The sequence below is a fragment of the Labeo rohita genome, chromosome 21 (assembly GCF_022985175.1).
Source record: "Labeo rohita strain BAU-BD-2019 chromosome 21, IGBB_LRoh.1.0, whole genome shotgun sequence".
NCBI lineage: Eukaryota > Metazoa > Chordata > Actinopteri > Cypriniformes > Cyprinidae > Labeo > Labeo rohita.
The window spans coordinates 19137687-19155089 of record NC_066889.1 but is presented as its reverse complement, the minus strand read 5'-3'; the positions used below and the strand labels follow the sequence as shown (position 1 = coordinate 19155089).

General features: G+C 36.1%; 1 protein-coding gene across 1 annotated transcript in view; it reads right to left on the bottom strand.

The window, feature by feature from the left end:
* si:dkey-112m2.1 (transmembrane protein 132C) overlaps positions 1-12141 on the bottom strand; it is a 159732-nt gene extending 147591 nt beyond the window's left edge. Inside the window, exon 1 of the mRNA XM_051092553.1 lies at positions 11224-12141. Within this exon, the coding sequence (XP_050948510.1) occupies positions 11224-11272 (49 nt within the window). The 5' untranslated portion in view covers positions 11273-12141. The remainder of the gene's footprint in view (positions 1-11223) is intronic.
* Between the last annotated feature and the right edge of the window lie 5262 nt (positions 12142-17403).

The following is a 17403-nucleotide window of genomic DNA, read 5'->3' as shown; positions in this document are numbered from 1 at the left end:
TGAAATAATTATAATAATTATACTCTGTAGCCTGCATTCAAATATTTATACACAACCATTAAAAAACATTAAAAAGTTCATTTAAAACGTTTTTCACTCAAGTCTATTATGTTCACCAAGGTTGCATTTATTTGATCAAAATACAGTAAAACAGTAATACTGATAAAAAAAATATTTAAATTATTTTTTTATGAAATTTAAAATATAAATGTATGATCCTGTGATGGCAAAACTCAATGCTAAACAGCATTAAGTTTTCAGTGTCACATGATGCTGATTTGGTGCTCAAGTAACATTACACATTATTAACATCAAATTTGAAAACAGATGTATACTGCTTAATTTTTGTAGAGACCATAATACATATGAGGTGGGGGGGGGGTATGAACAGCATTTATTTGGCAGATTTTTGTAAAAGTTTTAAATGTCACCTTTGGCCAGTTTAATGTGTATTTTTTCTACCACAAAGTTTGAATGGCAGTTTATGACACATTTGTGTAAGGAAACAAAATGAAATCGCAAATGTTGTATTCCTCTAGGGGGCGCCTGACAGCTCAGAAAGCCAAATTCATTGATTCACAAATCAAATCTAATTATAGAGACTATAATTGCTGCTAAGATTTTTTACCCTGTGAATGAAATTCGGTTCTATAAATTCCTATTCCATCCAAACAATGTGATTGGTTCATGTAAGAAACGTAACTTCAGCAGGAAGGTCCGGAAGGATCGTTATTTACCTGAATAATGACACAAATTTACTAGCCATTGAATTGAAAACACCAAGTGCCTTATTGAAGAATATGTTTTATTTAGACTTACCATACCATCATGATCTGCCTAGCTGCTTTATCATTTCTAAGGCCATGACACTCTCAAAAGCCAGATGTGCTCAATTTTTTTCTCATTATATGTGATGGACTTTGCTATGCTGATTTTATGCCGGGCTGTTTAACGTAACAGCTGCCTCTATATCTTTAAACTGTTTCTTTAATATGTAGATTTTGTTGTTAATTGAACTTCAATATAAACAGCAGGTTTACACCCTGAGCACTGAGTAGGTGCTAAATAACATACATTTTTAGTAGTAGAACGCTTTTTTCTAGTCCACTCACATGCCTGGAGTCTAGATTTCATGTGGGCATTCATCATTTTAAATATATTTGTCAGAAATATTATTAATTTTGTTGTGTAAAACATTTTTAATAAGGAAAAAAAATTACTAAACAGCACCCAAGGTTAGCTTTATATCACACTAGAAAATTATAGCTGGTAGTCAAATATCTAATCTACTTTTCCACCTTGAAATTACAGAAAAAAATGCCAGTGGAGAATACCAAGAAGTAAAGGATAACTGCAACTTGATTAACATAGATGCCAAAACCATAATTTATAAGCTTATTAGATGCTGCCATCACATTAATCTCTGTACATTAAGAGGCTCATAACATGGATGGTCAGTCTGCACTAGATGAAAATTTCATTTGACAAACTTAACTTGAGGCAGAGATCAGATTAGCACATAAAAAGTTGTTGAGAAATAGACGACAATAGAACAAGAAGGAGTAATTATTCTTAAACGAGCAGAATATTTCAATTCAATACATCCTCTTGTAGCATAAAATGGTTCTTTTAGCTTTCCATTTATTCCAAATGGAATTTACTCTGTGTTTTTCTCACTTGCTTAGGTAGTAAGATCGTTGAATACAATTCAGCCTTTTTTCTGTGGCATGCTGAATGCTCCTCTTGTCAATGCTGAAATAAGTTTGACTGTTTTGTCAAACTAGCTGAGCTGTTTTGAGACCCTTAAACAGAATATATCTCATCATTCTTTCAGTTGTGATTTTCAATAAGGTAGAAGTCACAGCAAGTGAAAGGAATTGCACAGGAGCCTGAGTAGTCAAGGAATGTTGTAGTTTCTCTTTTTCTTTTGCTTTTGACTTCAACGCAGGAAAAACAAGCTAACTGTATAGCAATTAAGCCAAAAAGCCACTTCATGCTGCACAATCAAGGACAAGAGGCAATCACGCAAGGCAGGCTGTCCTCCACATCAGTTAGCATGCATAGAGACACGGCACCTTCTCTCCTCCGGCAACAACAAAACGTCCCGCCTTCCTCCTGAGGGGCCAAAGTACTGTGTTTATGGAGATTACATACAGTGGCGAAGAGAGCCCAATTACCCACAGCAAATGTACTGCGTGGAGCCAAAACCCACGGCAGCCCACAGCGAAACAAAGTGATTTTACAGCTCAATTTTAATCTGCAGGCTTTGGCCTGGTCTCTGGTTCCCCATGTGGGCCTTTTAAAATCTGATTTATCTTTACGCTTTAAAGCAGACCAGTGGCGGCACCAGCCCCGATGCTTAGTGATGCTTCTGAGGGTTCTCCAGCGATAGTGTAGGGTTTAATGAGGTGGTCTGAATACAGAGTTGGTGCGAAATGGAAATACTGTGGTGGAAATTTTCCCAGGGTGGATGAAAAGTTTGATGGATCAAACCTTAAAAGGCTCACGTGAGCCAGACTTGAAACCTACCCTTCGTAGCAATGCGAGAACGGGGGAAATAGTGCATAAATCAGTGTTTGTGAGAAGTTTATAGGAGCAAGGCTTCTAACCTTGCTTGCTCACTTTTCAGTTGTGTGACAGTAGTTGTTTTTGAATTAACTTAATTAGTTTGTGCTCTCTTAAAATTGTCTTTATTTGTTACTGAATTGTTTTACTTGGAAAGTTTAAAGCTGTAGTGAAAATTCTGTCATTAATTACTCACCTTCATGTCGTTAGAAACTTGTAAGGCTTTCATTCACCTTCATTCATCTCGGATTTCATCAAAAATATCTTAATTTGCATTCCGAAGATGAACGAAGGCCTTACAGGTTTGGAACGACAGGAGGGTGAGTAGTTAATGACAGAATTTTAATTTTTGTGTAAACTATGCCTTTAAGTAAATGAACGAGCTCAAAATAGTTTAACTGTGAGTAGCATGACAAGCTAAATCAGATTCCCCAACACTGAAACAAATTCCTGGTCGTATTGGAGTCTGAGGGCTATTTCGGAGTAGGGAATGACTTTGAAAAAGGAACCATGGTACACTAACCAGAAGGAACCAGAGGGGAGCAGCTGGGAAAGGTAATTGCCTAGTTGGTGCCATGTGAGATGAGTATGGAGGGTGTTGCTTTATCTGTGTGCTGTAATATAGGAGGAAAAGGTGGAGGAAGCACAGAAGTAGAGAAGCAATTCGCTTCCATTTAGATTTAGGCTGCCTGAACCCAAGTGAACCCTGCTTACCACTGTTAATTAAATCTGAGAGAGAGGTGAAGGGCAAAAAGGAGGGTCAGAGCAGGACGGTAGACGAAAGGAGGGGAAACTAGTGTGATCTTATCGAGGAGCACAGTCCGTTCTTTGGTAACGAATAATGTAAATGAAGCAGAGGTCAGCAAGTTTTCCCAACGAGTTCAGCCCTCCTGCTGGCATGAGCATTAACTTTACTATGGAAGCAGCGGGAGAGCGGGGATAATGGTGTAAAGATAATTGCTGGACTGTACTTACCCATGTCAAATCATAAATTCAGAGCTCGAGCTGCAGTTTCAAAACAAATGAGACTTTAAAAATGCAGAGTTTGTTAAACACACACACACACACTTGCACACAGTTTGAATAAAATTCACAGAATGTCGAGCGAAATGCATTTATTCCATATGGTGATCCTAACAGTAGGGGAGAGTGGGGTAAGATGAGCCATTTTTACTTATGTGGTCCTCAAGAGGGAAAATGAGGCTGAAGTACAATGAAAGTATCTAAAGTAATTTCAGGATGTTTTCTTGTCATTTTAAATTATCAGAAAATTACCTATGACAAAGGTTTTTAAAAATATGGCTTTTTATAAAAAAGTGTTCCTGTGCTCAATTTGCCCCAGGTTAGGGGTAAGTTGACCTGAGTCAGTACGTAAGATGAACCATCTGGGTGAAAACTGACCATCTGATTGAATCTGATTCAAACCCATGTGAAATTTTAAAGATAATTTACCTCTTTTAAAAACATAATAATCAAATTTCATTTTACAAACAGTCATATTTCTTTTCTTAAAGCTAACTTAAACTAAAACCAATTGAATGAAGGTTAATTTTAATCTTTAATTGTCTGCATATCTGAAACAATATGTTGAACACCAAAGTTTTAACCTTGCCAAAAAACAGACTAAGCAGAGAGATTGTTGAGTAATATTAAATAAAAACTGAAACTAATAAACTTTTGAGTCCAAAGATTCTTGGCATGGTAGCTTGTCTGCAATGCCGACCATACAATTAGGGACTACAGGTGGAAAGATATATTTAATTATAATGTGATAAAAAAAAAAACGTCCGGTTCTCAGAGAAGGATATGGCACACTTGTACACTGTCCCTATCAAATAAACGACAAATAATACGTATATTTATGATTGCATAATATCATATTAAAATATCAGTTTATACTTCAGAGATTTAACTTAACTTCAGTGACTAAAGTGTTGGCTCAACTTAACCCATAGCATTTGGCTCTCTTTGCCCCATAGCTGGCTAGTATTTAGCTAAATGATTTGCATGGTTTTATAAGTTGCTAAATCACCGATATGCATCATATATATTTTCAGACCTAGATAAATTTGCTTTCATGCAACAGCCATTACATATATGCTAAAATTTTACTTTGACAAGCCAAAAACAGGTTTTAACGTAAATGGGTGCCTTCTACTTCTCCCACCTCCTTTTCATAGTCTGGCAGAAATGATGTGTGATTCCAAAATACATGGTCACATGACAGTAAAAGTGGACAGTTGCTGGCTCAACTTACCCCACTCTCCCTTACATTTGAATAATATAACAAGTAAAATAAATGTAAGAATGCCTCGAATTGCCTAAAGCCTGTATATTTTTTTGTCGGGATTTGGTTTTATTCTATGATTAGCATGCAGGATGCAGTGTGGTATATAATTATTAGCTATTATATTTCACAGGTGTTGAAAAGAGTGCTGAGATGAAAAATGATCTGAAATTAAAGGTGGGCTCTGTACATTGAGCGTTTTATGAAATTGGAATGGACATAGAAATTGCATGAGAAGTGTCCAATATGCTTTGAAAAACTCTTGTCGCTATTACCATATGAAATGGACTGCAAAATTATCACCGTCAACAGCAACTGATGTCTCTAAAAGGGTCTAAACATTTTGTTCCTGAATTCAGTTTGCAGAAGATTATCCATTTTGGGGGTGAATGCCTTCTAAAATATATCCGCGCGATTGTAGAGAGAAAAATCTCAATTCTACAGCTGAAAATGGAGAAGCTTTAGGCACAATTCATTTCCCCAAGGCAACGTTGCTGAAAATTGGCAAATGGCTTTAGAACCCTGACAAAACGTACATTTTTTAAAACATGTTAGTTTTAGCAGATTCAATATTTTTGACATCTGAGGCCAGACATATAATTGCTTCAGAACTTTCTTCTTTTGAAATGTATCGTCTGATTGGGGAGATTTTTTTGATAAGCCTCTTACTGAGGATGAGAACTGCCTTTAAAAATATCTTTGCTTAATTCTCAAAGGAAAACTACATGCGTTTACATCTTATCTTGCAAAACATTTCAAGCTATGATCCATCACAGGTGAATATGTATGTTGACTTCTCACTCTGCTCTTGTCAGAGATTTAAATCTATCTATCTATCTACACATAAGACATAAACCTTAAAAAATGTTAAAAACTTTCAAAACAAGGCTTTGTCAAGTTAATATTCAAAGTCTGAAATCTTTTGCTTTTCTAGTTAAAAACGGCAGAATTTCTCTGAATTCCACTACATTTTAATTCCACTCCCATATATTCAGCATAGTAATAATGATGAGTGTTTTTTAATATACAGATAATGATGTCATATCCGTCCAATGGTATTTACTTAAGTGACTCATAGATTTCACATTCTGCATTGATGAACAATCATCTTCTCTAACATGAACCCTAAAGCACTCACTGCTTCACTCTCATGCTCAGTGCTTTTTGATTATTATTATTAATTTTTTAATATGCATAATTTGAGGGCACAATTCACTCCCTTCCAAATGCATTTGCTTGGGGCTGTCTGTCTAAGAAATTATGTACCCTTTGATTAAAGCTGCTGAGATGTTTGTCATCCCATCACAGTATGACGATCGCCAGGACCCTCACAGTGAAAGCAACAAGATACTTGGAAAAAGAAGCGAGAAGAGAAAGAGAATGGAGCTGTCTGGGGGAGATAGAGGTGTGATCTGATCCCTCACTCCTTCTGGCTGAGTTTGGAAAGAGAGCGAGATGGCGGGCGAGTTGTTTGACTAATGCTCTGTTAGCTAATGTGTCCAGACCACCCACTGAGCAGCACCCGTCTGTCTGGCTCTGATGTTGTCTTGTAGTAGTGATGTGTGCTAAGTTGCGTGAGCCCAAAACAGCCCCTATTCTGGGGCAGGCGCGTGCGATACTCCCACTGCTAACAGCAAGCTGGTGGGAGTCTGCTCAGGCTTTCATGATAATGTATGCATTTTTCTGCTGCTTTACACAGCCAGATGCAAGCCGTCATTTTTTTTTCATTCGCATGAGAGCAGATATTTTTTTGCAAGGTTGCCACAAATGTTCTCCTTGCTCAAACTGCACAAATTGGAAGTTAGGACCACAGATGAGCTCTGATGTAATATGATGCAAACTGTAAATTGTGCTCTGAAGAACACAAACATCTGTTGTTGCATCTCACAAGATTATAGTAGTAATGTCTTGTTTAGTACCACAGGAAAACCCAACATGAAAGTGAAATGGTTCACTATTGAAAATTACGGTGCACAGTTCTCTTCTGCAGCTCCCGCTGAACTCCTACCTAGGTGGCTTCCTTCTATGCAGCATTCTAACTAAAATGGAACCTGCCAAAATAGCATAGCTCTTCTACATTTATGAAATTTCATCAAAGACAAAAAAGGCCTATATTGTCAATATAGCAATGCATGCAGCACCGCTCACATAGAAGTTCCTAAGCAAGCAGTTTTCTGCTGACAAACCTGAACACAAGCGCAATCTGTGCGGGACACTGTTTCACCCTTATATGAAACTCCCATTCATGCAGCTTCCTATTAATATAATTGGATTTCATACAAGAAATTTTGGCAAGCAACAGTAAATGTGACAGCAGCTTTATACACCTTTATGTACATTGAACATTTCTTTCACTTTGTTTCTGTTGGGATTTTTTCACATAGCTTGCAGTGCATTGTGGGATTCCCTTCGTCGTGAAGAATCCATATATGTACACATATGTATACACAGTTCCTCTAAATAAAATGCTGGGTTAAAAAGAACCCAGGACTGGGTGAAATATGGACAAACAGAAAAATGTTTAACAATACAATGTTTATGCGAAACTTTATCCATATGGCTCAAAGTTCAAACGGTTGCTACAATTCTTACAGATATTACTGATTTTGATAATAAACATAAATCCACATCTGTATCCTAACTCAAGCTATCAACTATCAAATGTGTAGAGACAATTTTTTTGTAATATTTTTATTAATATTATCAGGCAACACAAACCTGTCTTGATTTGAAACAATTTTACTCGTTAGAACATGCACATACTAAAATTATATTTTTTTTATTAAGATCTTTATTTTGTTAAGGTAAAATGACTGGAAAAGTGTAAAGAATTAAAAAAACACATTTGTCAGTGTTTGTCATGTTCTGACCCTAAAGAATTGTTTAAAACCACTGTCTGGTTCGTACAGCTTTCACATTGGAGCAAAAATCTGCGGTTAAACTTGAAAGAAATAAAAATTTCACATTTATCATGATAATTATCGATACTGACTGATATTTTATATATTGTGATAATTTAACTCAAGTCCTAAACTCAACTATTATTTAAAACTTACTATATAGCTGATTTAAATGAACCCAAAATAGATTGTAAATTAAAAATCAGACACGTAATTACTAGTGGCATGAGCAATAATCAAAAGGTGAACATTTATTAATAAGCAATTTAAAAAATGTTTACTAATTAATTATAATTTATTCAACTTATTAGTAAACGTTCATTTATTGAACATATTAATAAATGCTAATTTCCAACCTTTTTTGGGTTCATTTTAAACTAGAAATCAAGTAATTTTGATGCTTTTCCAGACTTAAATTTCTAGACTTCTCAGTAGATTTTCATGTTCATAGAGCATTATTTGCATTTTTATATTTGGTATATTATACAAGTGACAGCACAGAGCCCCTAAAAAAAAAAAAAAAATTCCAGACATTTGCATGCAGCCATGAAGCTTTTTTTGGTGCCCTTGAGAAACTACTCACATGTGCATGAGAATTTTTTGCCTGCTTATGCATTACAATTTCTAGTTTTATATAACCTATTTCCTTTGTGCATCACTGCCATCTTACTATGAATAAAACAAGAGCATGGGTGCACATGAATTAATAGAAATCTACAAGCTCACAATTTGGCTTTCCTCATGGTAGTACCTCTAACATCAAGGTCTAACGTCTAATTTAACACATCCTCTGTGGCGGCAGAGGAACAATGGCACGGAAAGGGCTGATGGCATAATACAGCTGTGTGCAATGTCCTATTTGCCAAGTTTAAGGGTCTATAAAAAAAAACTGGTACTGTAAAAAATGTTCAATATTTGGCTTTCATTAGAGCAGTAAGTCATATTAAGGCCTTAGATCTTTTTAACGCACACTCTGTGATGGCCAGGAAACCACACCTCAAAATGGGCTGATGGCGCAATAGGTGACTCAGTGTGCATTGTCCAATATGGACCAATTAATGGTTTCTCATGCACACATAAAAATCTGTAGCCTTTATTTTTAATTTTCGCAAAGGTCATTGAGGCACTGTAATGCGGTGCTAAGAATATCATGAGAAGATACCAAAAATGCTTACAACCAGCATTTTGCATAATGAAAACGTTCACCTTGAATTCATTCAGTCATATTAGGCAATGACTAAACAGCTGCCATTAAAACACACTTTTTGTATGATATATTTATTTTTATTAAATTCTACATTTTCTATATGGTTATAGTATTACTTTTCCAAACCACGTAGGCACCCTGTTTAAATATTTGTTCCCGCATATGTCTAGGGCTCTGTACAATTCCATAATACACTGCGACAAGCTTATGGAAAAAAATCCATCCAAGATGGTGGAGAAAGCGAGAGAAATGTCTATTATAAATATACTTCATCCTAGTATAGTATAAGTCGAATGCTATTCATAATACCTTAAACTGCTCAAAAGTTACCATCTTATTTTGCTTGCAACACACACATACAGAAGAACGAAATGAGAGGTTGTCAAGTCTGTCAAGACTTTTCTCTAACAATATATCAACACAGACATTCACAGCAATGATTATTATATTTCAGCTAATCATTTTTGAGGTCTAAATCGCCATCCTCGAGCCGAGGTTGTCAGATTGACACTTATTTATTTGGACCGTGTTCAACAAAACACCGTCCCTGCGTTTATTTTTATTGATGTCGAGCAGGAAGCGCCATACGGTTGCTGGCAGCCACCCTGAATTATGAGGGAGGTGATTACAGCCCCTCTCTCGCTCTCTCCATAGCCAAAGATCAGTGAGACAGAGAAAGACAGCTCTTGTAATCACTCTTAATAGTCTTGTTGTTTGTGTGAGTGTGCGTGGTAATGATGCTGGCACTTCAGCATGGGCTCACAGGGGACCCACTATTGTTTCATCGTCTCACTGCCTTTCAAATGGCACCACAACAGGTGCCTCTGTGAGGTTCCTAGTCAGTTAATGCATTAAATTAAGGCTGGGGTCTTTTTTTGGCTTTCTCGATCATTGCTTAATCACACCGATGGATCTAATGACCATGAATTGATCTAAAGTGGACCAATCACTGTAATGTACTAGGATTCCACGGTTATGGCCTCGTCTCCATGTTATGATCCTCATAAAGTTTCTCATGATGGCTCAAAAGGGCTGTCTGCTAAATTAATGATGTGAATCCTCTTGTCTTGTTGTTTTATATACTTCTGTTTCATTGTGTGACCTGAACAAGACTGAGTGTATAACCATTTGAGTGATATAAGCATAGTCAGCGTTGTTGATATTAAGCCAGTTTGGCGTGCCAAACAAATCAAACCTAAAACAGAGAGGTTATGTGACACAGGAAATTTACACTCAATAGAATTAGCATGATTCATTCTCCAAGAAAAATGATTCACCCATATATTTTTGGAGAGAAGCAATGATGACGTCCAAGGAAATTCACGTTTCCTATTACTGAATGCAATAAACTATTTTCATGTGTGATTATATGTGACATTTTTCTGCCCTTTTGACCTGAATCATCTCTTCTAGAAGAGTAATGGAGTTCTGAAAGGTTCAGGAGGAGCGAGTTGATGCAAGTGTATAAAAACAGCTGCTTACCTCAACAGCACGGTGATTCGTATGGCATCTCAAATACATTTTTTTGTGTTAATTTATAACTAACTTCATAAATAAGTAGACCAGAAGAACACGCCAAGTCTGTCTACCTACATTATACTCAAAGATCATATGAACCATTGGTAGGAATGAACTAGTTTCCGTGAAAGAACTTTAGTTCAGATTAAAATTGCTTTCATTTACTCATTACCCTCATCTCATTCTAAACCTGCATGGGTTTCTTTGTGGAATTCAAAAGAAGATACTCTGAAGAACACTGACTTTGAAAAACGAAAAACAGTGTTCTGTGGAAAAATAAAGTCATAGTTTTAAAAGTCATGATTTTCAAATGCTTAAATCCTGAGGAATACTTAATGACAAGCTGTAATGTAAAAACAAATGTATGGCTCCCAGATTACAAAGCATTTGTAAGTGTTGTAAGCACATTCTTAATTTCTAAGCAGGGTTATTAGTTTAAATCACTCTTCTGGTTTAAAATCCATATAGCAGTTGTATATTCAGCACATTTAACCATGGTCATTCAGAACCCACCTTCAATTGCTTTACAACCAGTCATCAATTACATGTCAAGAGCACCTCTGGCAATCTGTAATCATATTGATTCACACACCATGAAGTAGCACCTTTTACACAATAATAACCACTATGTGATGAAGAACACGAGCTGGTGCATTCATTACCATACGCATAAGAATTTAGCATGGAAAGTGAAAGATCTAGCATGCAGGTCTTCACCTGTTACAGCCGCGCTCTGAAAGACTCACCTCTGCAAAGCATGAACAATATAAGCCCAGCTGGGCTGAAACGCAACATCTTCAGTTCCTCTGAAGTTGGTCGGGGATGGAGAAGGGAACGGGTCGGTGTTTTCCCACCGACAAATCTTCCTTAAGGTCTACAGGACGATAAACACAGCCTTCATCTCTTTACAAGCAAGAAACAGGGCAGCGGTTAGATGTTTCCCCCTCCAAGCATCTCAAAACGAGTCTCTCCCGCGGTGCAGTTACTAAACGTTGTCATCTTGACAGCCACGGTCTGTTTTATATGTCTTCTGAAGTGTCTAAGAACCACCTCAAACATTAGAAACACAAGAGTGACGTTCCTTGGAAAGTCGCAGATTTGTAGTTCCGCGCCACAAGTGTTTGTTAAAAGCAGTCTGGTAGTCGCAGACGTGTGTTCCGTCTAAACAAGCCTCAGTTCGCACAGCTGTGTGGAGAATCTCAGAGGAAAGTTGAACATCGCTCTTGAGGCTCTGCAACGTTTCATAATGATGCCAAATGCACTGTAATTCCAGAGGACGCGAGGGGTTGCAAATAAAGTGACTTTTAATACACAATATCTGTGAGTAAGAAACAATTACGAGCGTTTATGTAAATAAGTCCTTACTTAGTAAAAAAAAAATGCACGATTAAAACAGCAATATATAGCTATACCCCGGGCTTCCACAGTTATTAATACACTTTAAGAAATGAAACTGTAGTCCAGCCGTCGGTGTTGATCACCCGTCAGTTTTGATGGCGAAAAACAAGCCATAAACTTCAACAGTGTGAGGAAAGAAGTAATAAAAATCATTTGTACTGTGAAAATGCTCCTTTCTCTTATCCATGAAGTCCACAGTGAATATCCCTCGTGTTTTCGTCTGCTCTTTGGGTTCCGCAGCGACAAGCACAGTGAGTCATGATACTGGTGCTCTCCCTCTCTCTCTCTCTCTCTCTCTCTCTCTCTCTCTTTCTGACTGGCAAATGCTGCTAAACTGGGAGGGTGGTGGTGTAAGAATTTCAATTTAAACTTAAAAGTACTTTATTTCCATGATTGTTTTAAAGCATCAACATACAAGAGACAGAATTAAATCTAAAAAGCATAAATAATAACAGTGTAGCTTTGCTTACAATAAAATAAAGATTAGACAACTCCATTAGTATTGATGTGAATAGTTTGCTAGCGACGTGTACACCTGTTGTAAATGTGTCTATTGGCCATCGGCAGTAGATTAATCGATCAATATGTTTAAAAACGTGCGGGACGAAGGAACCTTGGTGCTAAAGATGTAAGGTATTATAAGTATATGTTACAAATGGAGCTATCTCATTGTAGTGAGTTTTTATGGTTATGTTATAATAAGAGCGATGGTGCTGGTTTTAATGTAGTTGTTGAGTGATTGGACCTTGGACTCTTGTACTGCATTTACCTCAACAAGCGCGACAGTGCCCTCTAGTGGTCAAACTTATGTCCTTGAGATTTTCCGCTGATACAAAGAGGATACATAGGATTTAGTATACAGCAAGTTCTAACAGAAATGTAAATTGCACTTAAGGTCGGTGAATACTGAAAAATGACATAGCCTATAGATAATCAACATACAGACTCGCACCCACATACACCAACATTACCTCAGTCATTACTATACTTTAATATTTTTTAAGGTAGGCACCATTGAAAACTTAAATATATTTGTCTTGCACAGTTGTTAAATGTCACCACATAGATCCGCTGTGCATAGAATAAAATTAATAGTGTGTCTTCGTCACTCAACTCGTTTCTCATCGCTGTTAGAGATTTTGAATAATGTTTCTCCCAGATGTGAGGGAAAGAGAGGATGGAGACAAAACAGCTTGCAAGTTTCTGCGTCTGAACAAAGCTCATGAATATTTAATGAGATAAACATTGAGACAGATTGTGATTGGTTGTCTTTTGCTAAAGAACTCAATCTGAGTAAGGCAAAATGCATGGCATTGAAATTTAATTTCTTATCTACCCTGTTTTCGTGAGAAGGAACATGGCCATCTGTACATTTTATGGGTCAGGATTCTGGTCTCATCCGCGTCCAGCTATTTTTAGCTGTACAAGACAGCTCGTTTTGCTGCTTGATATTGCAAATAGGTGTGTTTTACCATGTTTTTTAATGCATTATCTTAAATATGAACACATTGGTTTGTAGTGCAAACAGTTTTACGGTTTACTGTGCGCTGTTATTCTTCTCATCATTTCCCATCCACCTTTTTCTTGCCGTGAGAGTGGGCACGGGCCATTTGTAAATTTTATGGGTGTGGCTTCTGGTCTCATCCACGTCCAGCTATTTTTAGCTGTACAATACAGCTCGCTTTGCTGCTTGATATTGTAAATAGGTGCGTTTTACCATGTTTTTTTATGTATTATCTTAATTGTAAACACACTGATTTGTAGTGCAAACAGTTTTACGGTTTACAGCGCGCTGTTATTCTTCTCATCATTTCCCATCCACCTTTTTCTTGCCATGAGAGTGGACACAGGCCATTTGTAAATTTTATGGGTGTGGCTTCTGGTCTCATCCATGTCCAGCTATTTTTAGCTGTACAATACAGCTCGCTTTGCTGCTTGATATTGTAAATAGGTGCGTTTTGCCATGTTTTTTTTTTATGTATTATCTTAATTGTAAACACACTGATTTGTAGTGCAAACAGTTTTACGGTTTACAGCGCGCTGTTATTCTTCTCATCATTTCCCATCCACCTTTTTCTTGCCGTGAGAGTGGGCACGGGCCATTTGTAACTTTTATGGGTGTGGCTTCTGGTCTCATCCACGTCCAGCTATTTTTAGCTGTACAATACAGCTCGCTTTGCTGCTTGATATTGTAAATAGGTGCGTTTTACCATGTTTTTTATGTATTATCTTAACTATGAACACATTGGTTTGTAGTGCAAACAGGTTTACTGTTTACGGCACGCTATTATTCTTCTCAAAATTTCCATATCCACCTTTTTCTTGCCGTGAGAGTGGTTATTTTTTGCATTATTTCTCTGTAGCTGATAATGAACCGAAAGTCTCACCCATAGGCTTACTTTTGCATTGAAGAAAATGGTGGATACATTTCTGGCACCTGTTTCTATTCTAAAATTCACTTTTCAAACAGTGTGAAGCTTCTGCATTTGTACGAAGCTCATGAAGATTAAATGCAGTAAACACTGAAGCAGTTTGTAATTATTTGTGTTTTGATAAAGAACTCGCAGTAGCACTAAAAGCAAAGGCACAAAGAAGGCGTTTTCAATTTCCTATCCTAAAATTCACTTCAATTCAAATCAGTTACAGATAAAATGTATTGAAATCATTCTCATCTTAGAACCGAAGAGTCCATCAAACACAGTTTTCTTCCTACAGGTTGGAGGTTTAATGTGGCCCACTGCGGGGTTCTGGCTTTAACCTTGTACTTACTCACTCCATGCAGAATAGAGATATTGACAGCAAGAGTAGCTGATGACTCCCCTACTGCTCAAGTCAGCAATTACTGTCAGTTCACAGAGGGAAGATGAGTGTTGATTTGGGAAGAAAGAGGCATTTAAGAAGACCCACATGCACAGGCATCCAATTAGCAAACACATTAATTGCTTTGCCAAATTCTGGGCAGGGTATTGAAAGTTTTCCAACCACGCTCTCAAAGAGGCTTTTGTAATTAGCTGCAGTGAGACACCTGTAATAAACAGTGAAGTAGATAACACACCAAACCACTAACACTAACAGAATGTTTAGATAGAGTACTACTGCAAAGAAATTAAGTGAATATTGACCCCACTCACACTCTCTCCATTTGCACTCAGTGCCCTGTCTTCCCTGTCATTTCAGTGTATTCACCAGGTTGATTGCCATGACCCCGTCTCTTGCTGCTAATGTCAGGTGATTAACATTTATCAGTCTCTGGGCAAGACCTTTCTCCTGAGGAGACGTTTCAGCGGCCTGCTCTTTTCTAGCGTCCTCTGACAATGTTACTCTCATTACCGGTTTCAGCACATATAGGCAAAGTACATGTCAGTGATGGTTTAGCCTGTGATGCCTGCTGTAATTTATTATTCAAATTGGCAGCTGAATGTTCCCTTTCCACTCTAATAGGAGCTTCACACAGCTCATTCCGTTTTATGGGAGCAGTTTCTGTAATGCTAAAGCTAATATGAAAACACATTTGGCGCTGTTTACATTCTTCATACATGTTCCTGTTTGCATATGCTATTTAAAAATAAATTCTTAATGTATAAAATCAAGTTGCAACATATTTTTTAAAATTCATTTTGTCTTGCTGAATATTGTTACATAATCGTTCAATAGTTTGGGGTTGGTATGATTTTTTTTTATTGTTTTGGAAATTAGCATTCATCGGGTCAGAAAATAACAGTAATATTGTGAAATATTATTACAGTTTAAAATAACTCTTTTGTACACTACCAGTCAAAAGTTTTTGAACAGTAAGATTTTTGAGGTTTTTTAAAGAAGTCTCTTCTGCTCACCAAGCTTGCATTTATTTGATCCAAAGTACAGCAAAAACAGTATTTAAATTAACTATTTTCTATTAAATATATTTAAATGTGTAATTTATTCCTGTGATTTCAAAGCTAATTTTTAGCATCATTACTCCAGTCACATGGAGAAATCATTATAATATTCTCATTTGCTGCTCAAAAATATTATTATTATTATTATTATTATTATTATTATCATTATTATTATTATGTTGAAAACAGCTGAGTAGATTTTTTTCAGGTTTCTTTGATGAATAGAAGGTCCAGTAAGAACAGCTTTTATCTAAAATAGAAATCTTTTGTAACATTATAAATGTCTTTTTCATCACTTTTGATCAATTTTAAGCATCCTTGCTAAATAAAAGTATTAAGTTATATAAGTTATTATTATATTATTATATAAGTATTAATTTCTACAATCACTACAATCACTATTATATTCTATAATTCATTTCTATAAGTTTAATCACCCCCAACCCCACATATTGATGATGATAATAATAATAAAAATAATAATAATAAATGTGACTTGCGCTGCATTTAAAAATTGTACTGTTTTTGCTGTACTTTGGATCAAATAAATGCAGGCTTAGTGAACAGAAGAGACTTAAAAAAAAAAACATAAAAAATCTTACTGTTCAAAAACCTTTGACTGTATTTTAATACATTTTAGGAAGTAATGTATTGCTTTGATAATAAAGCTGAATTTTGAGCATCCATTACTCCAAGCTTCAGTGTCACATAAAACCCTAAAACTTTTTTTCAGGATTCTTTGATATAATTATTGATGTATATTATTCTTTGAATAAAGAGATTTTTCAATTTGGATCAATTTGAGGCATCCTTACTGAATAAAAGTATTGATTTCCAAATTTCACATTGATTTTAAAGTTAATTTTGATTACATTTTTATAATTCCTGTGAGGTCAAAGAACAATAAGACCAATTTATAACAAAATCACATGCTTTACTGAAGAAAAAGAAAGAAGTTAAAAAATGAAGCAAGCAATTAACTTACAGTGCAACATGTTTTTAGTGTATTTTTGTTAGTGTACTGCTTACCTTTTGTATTTTGTCATTTAATAATCTGTTTGTATGTTTATGTTTATGCTGTGTAAACAATGCTTTCTGTAACCCAGACCAGTTTTATTATTGAATGCAATTACATTAATCTTGTGATGATTGAAATAACCAATCCATTTTATATTATAATTATAACAGTTGTTTTTGTCATCAGCTTTTAGTAGCAGTCATCGGTCAAATTTCCCTTGGGTGTCTGTTAATTTTGATGGAACGATGCTCGAAGACTTAATTGAGATTTCTGTGTTGGCTAGGCCTTAAATCTGTTTATTTTATTAGTGTCATGTAAAAATAGATAACCTTGATGACAGAAGCTAATTAGTGTGGTCATTTATTCAAGGTTTAATACACAGATGACCGCCTAAAGACCCGTTTTTGTCTCAGAAGTTGTGCGAGCCAATTATTGTGATGCCTCTGGGAACAGTTTAAGACTCGAATTACAAGACACGTACCATAATAATTAATAGTTCAGGGCAGTTTATGTTCTGTTTATTACGCTGTATGTCAACAACCCTGACATCCATGGCTGGTAAAACATGCGCATTACTTGATGATTGTAAATATGAACAAAAAAATTTTTGGTCCCAAACAATCTTCTTAATT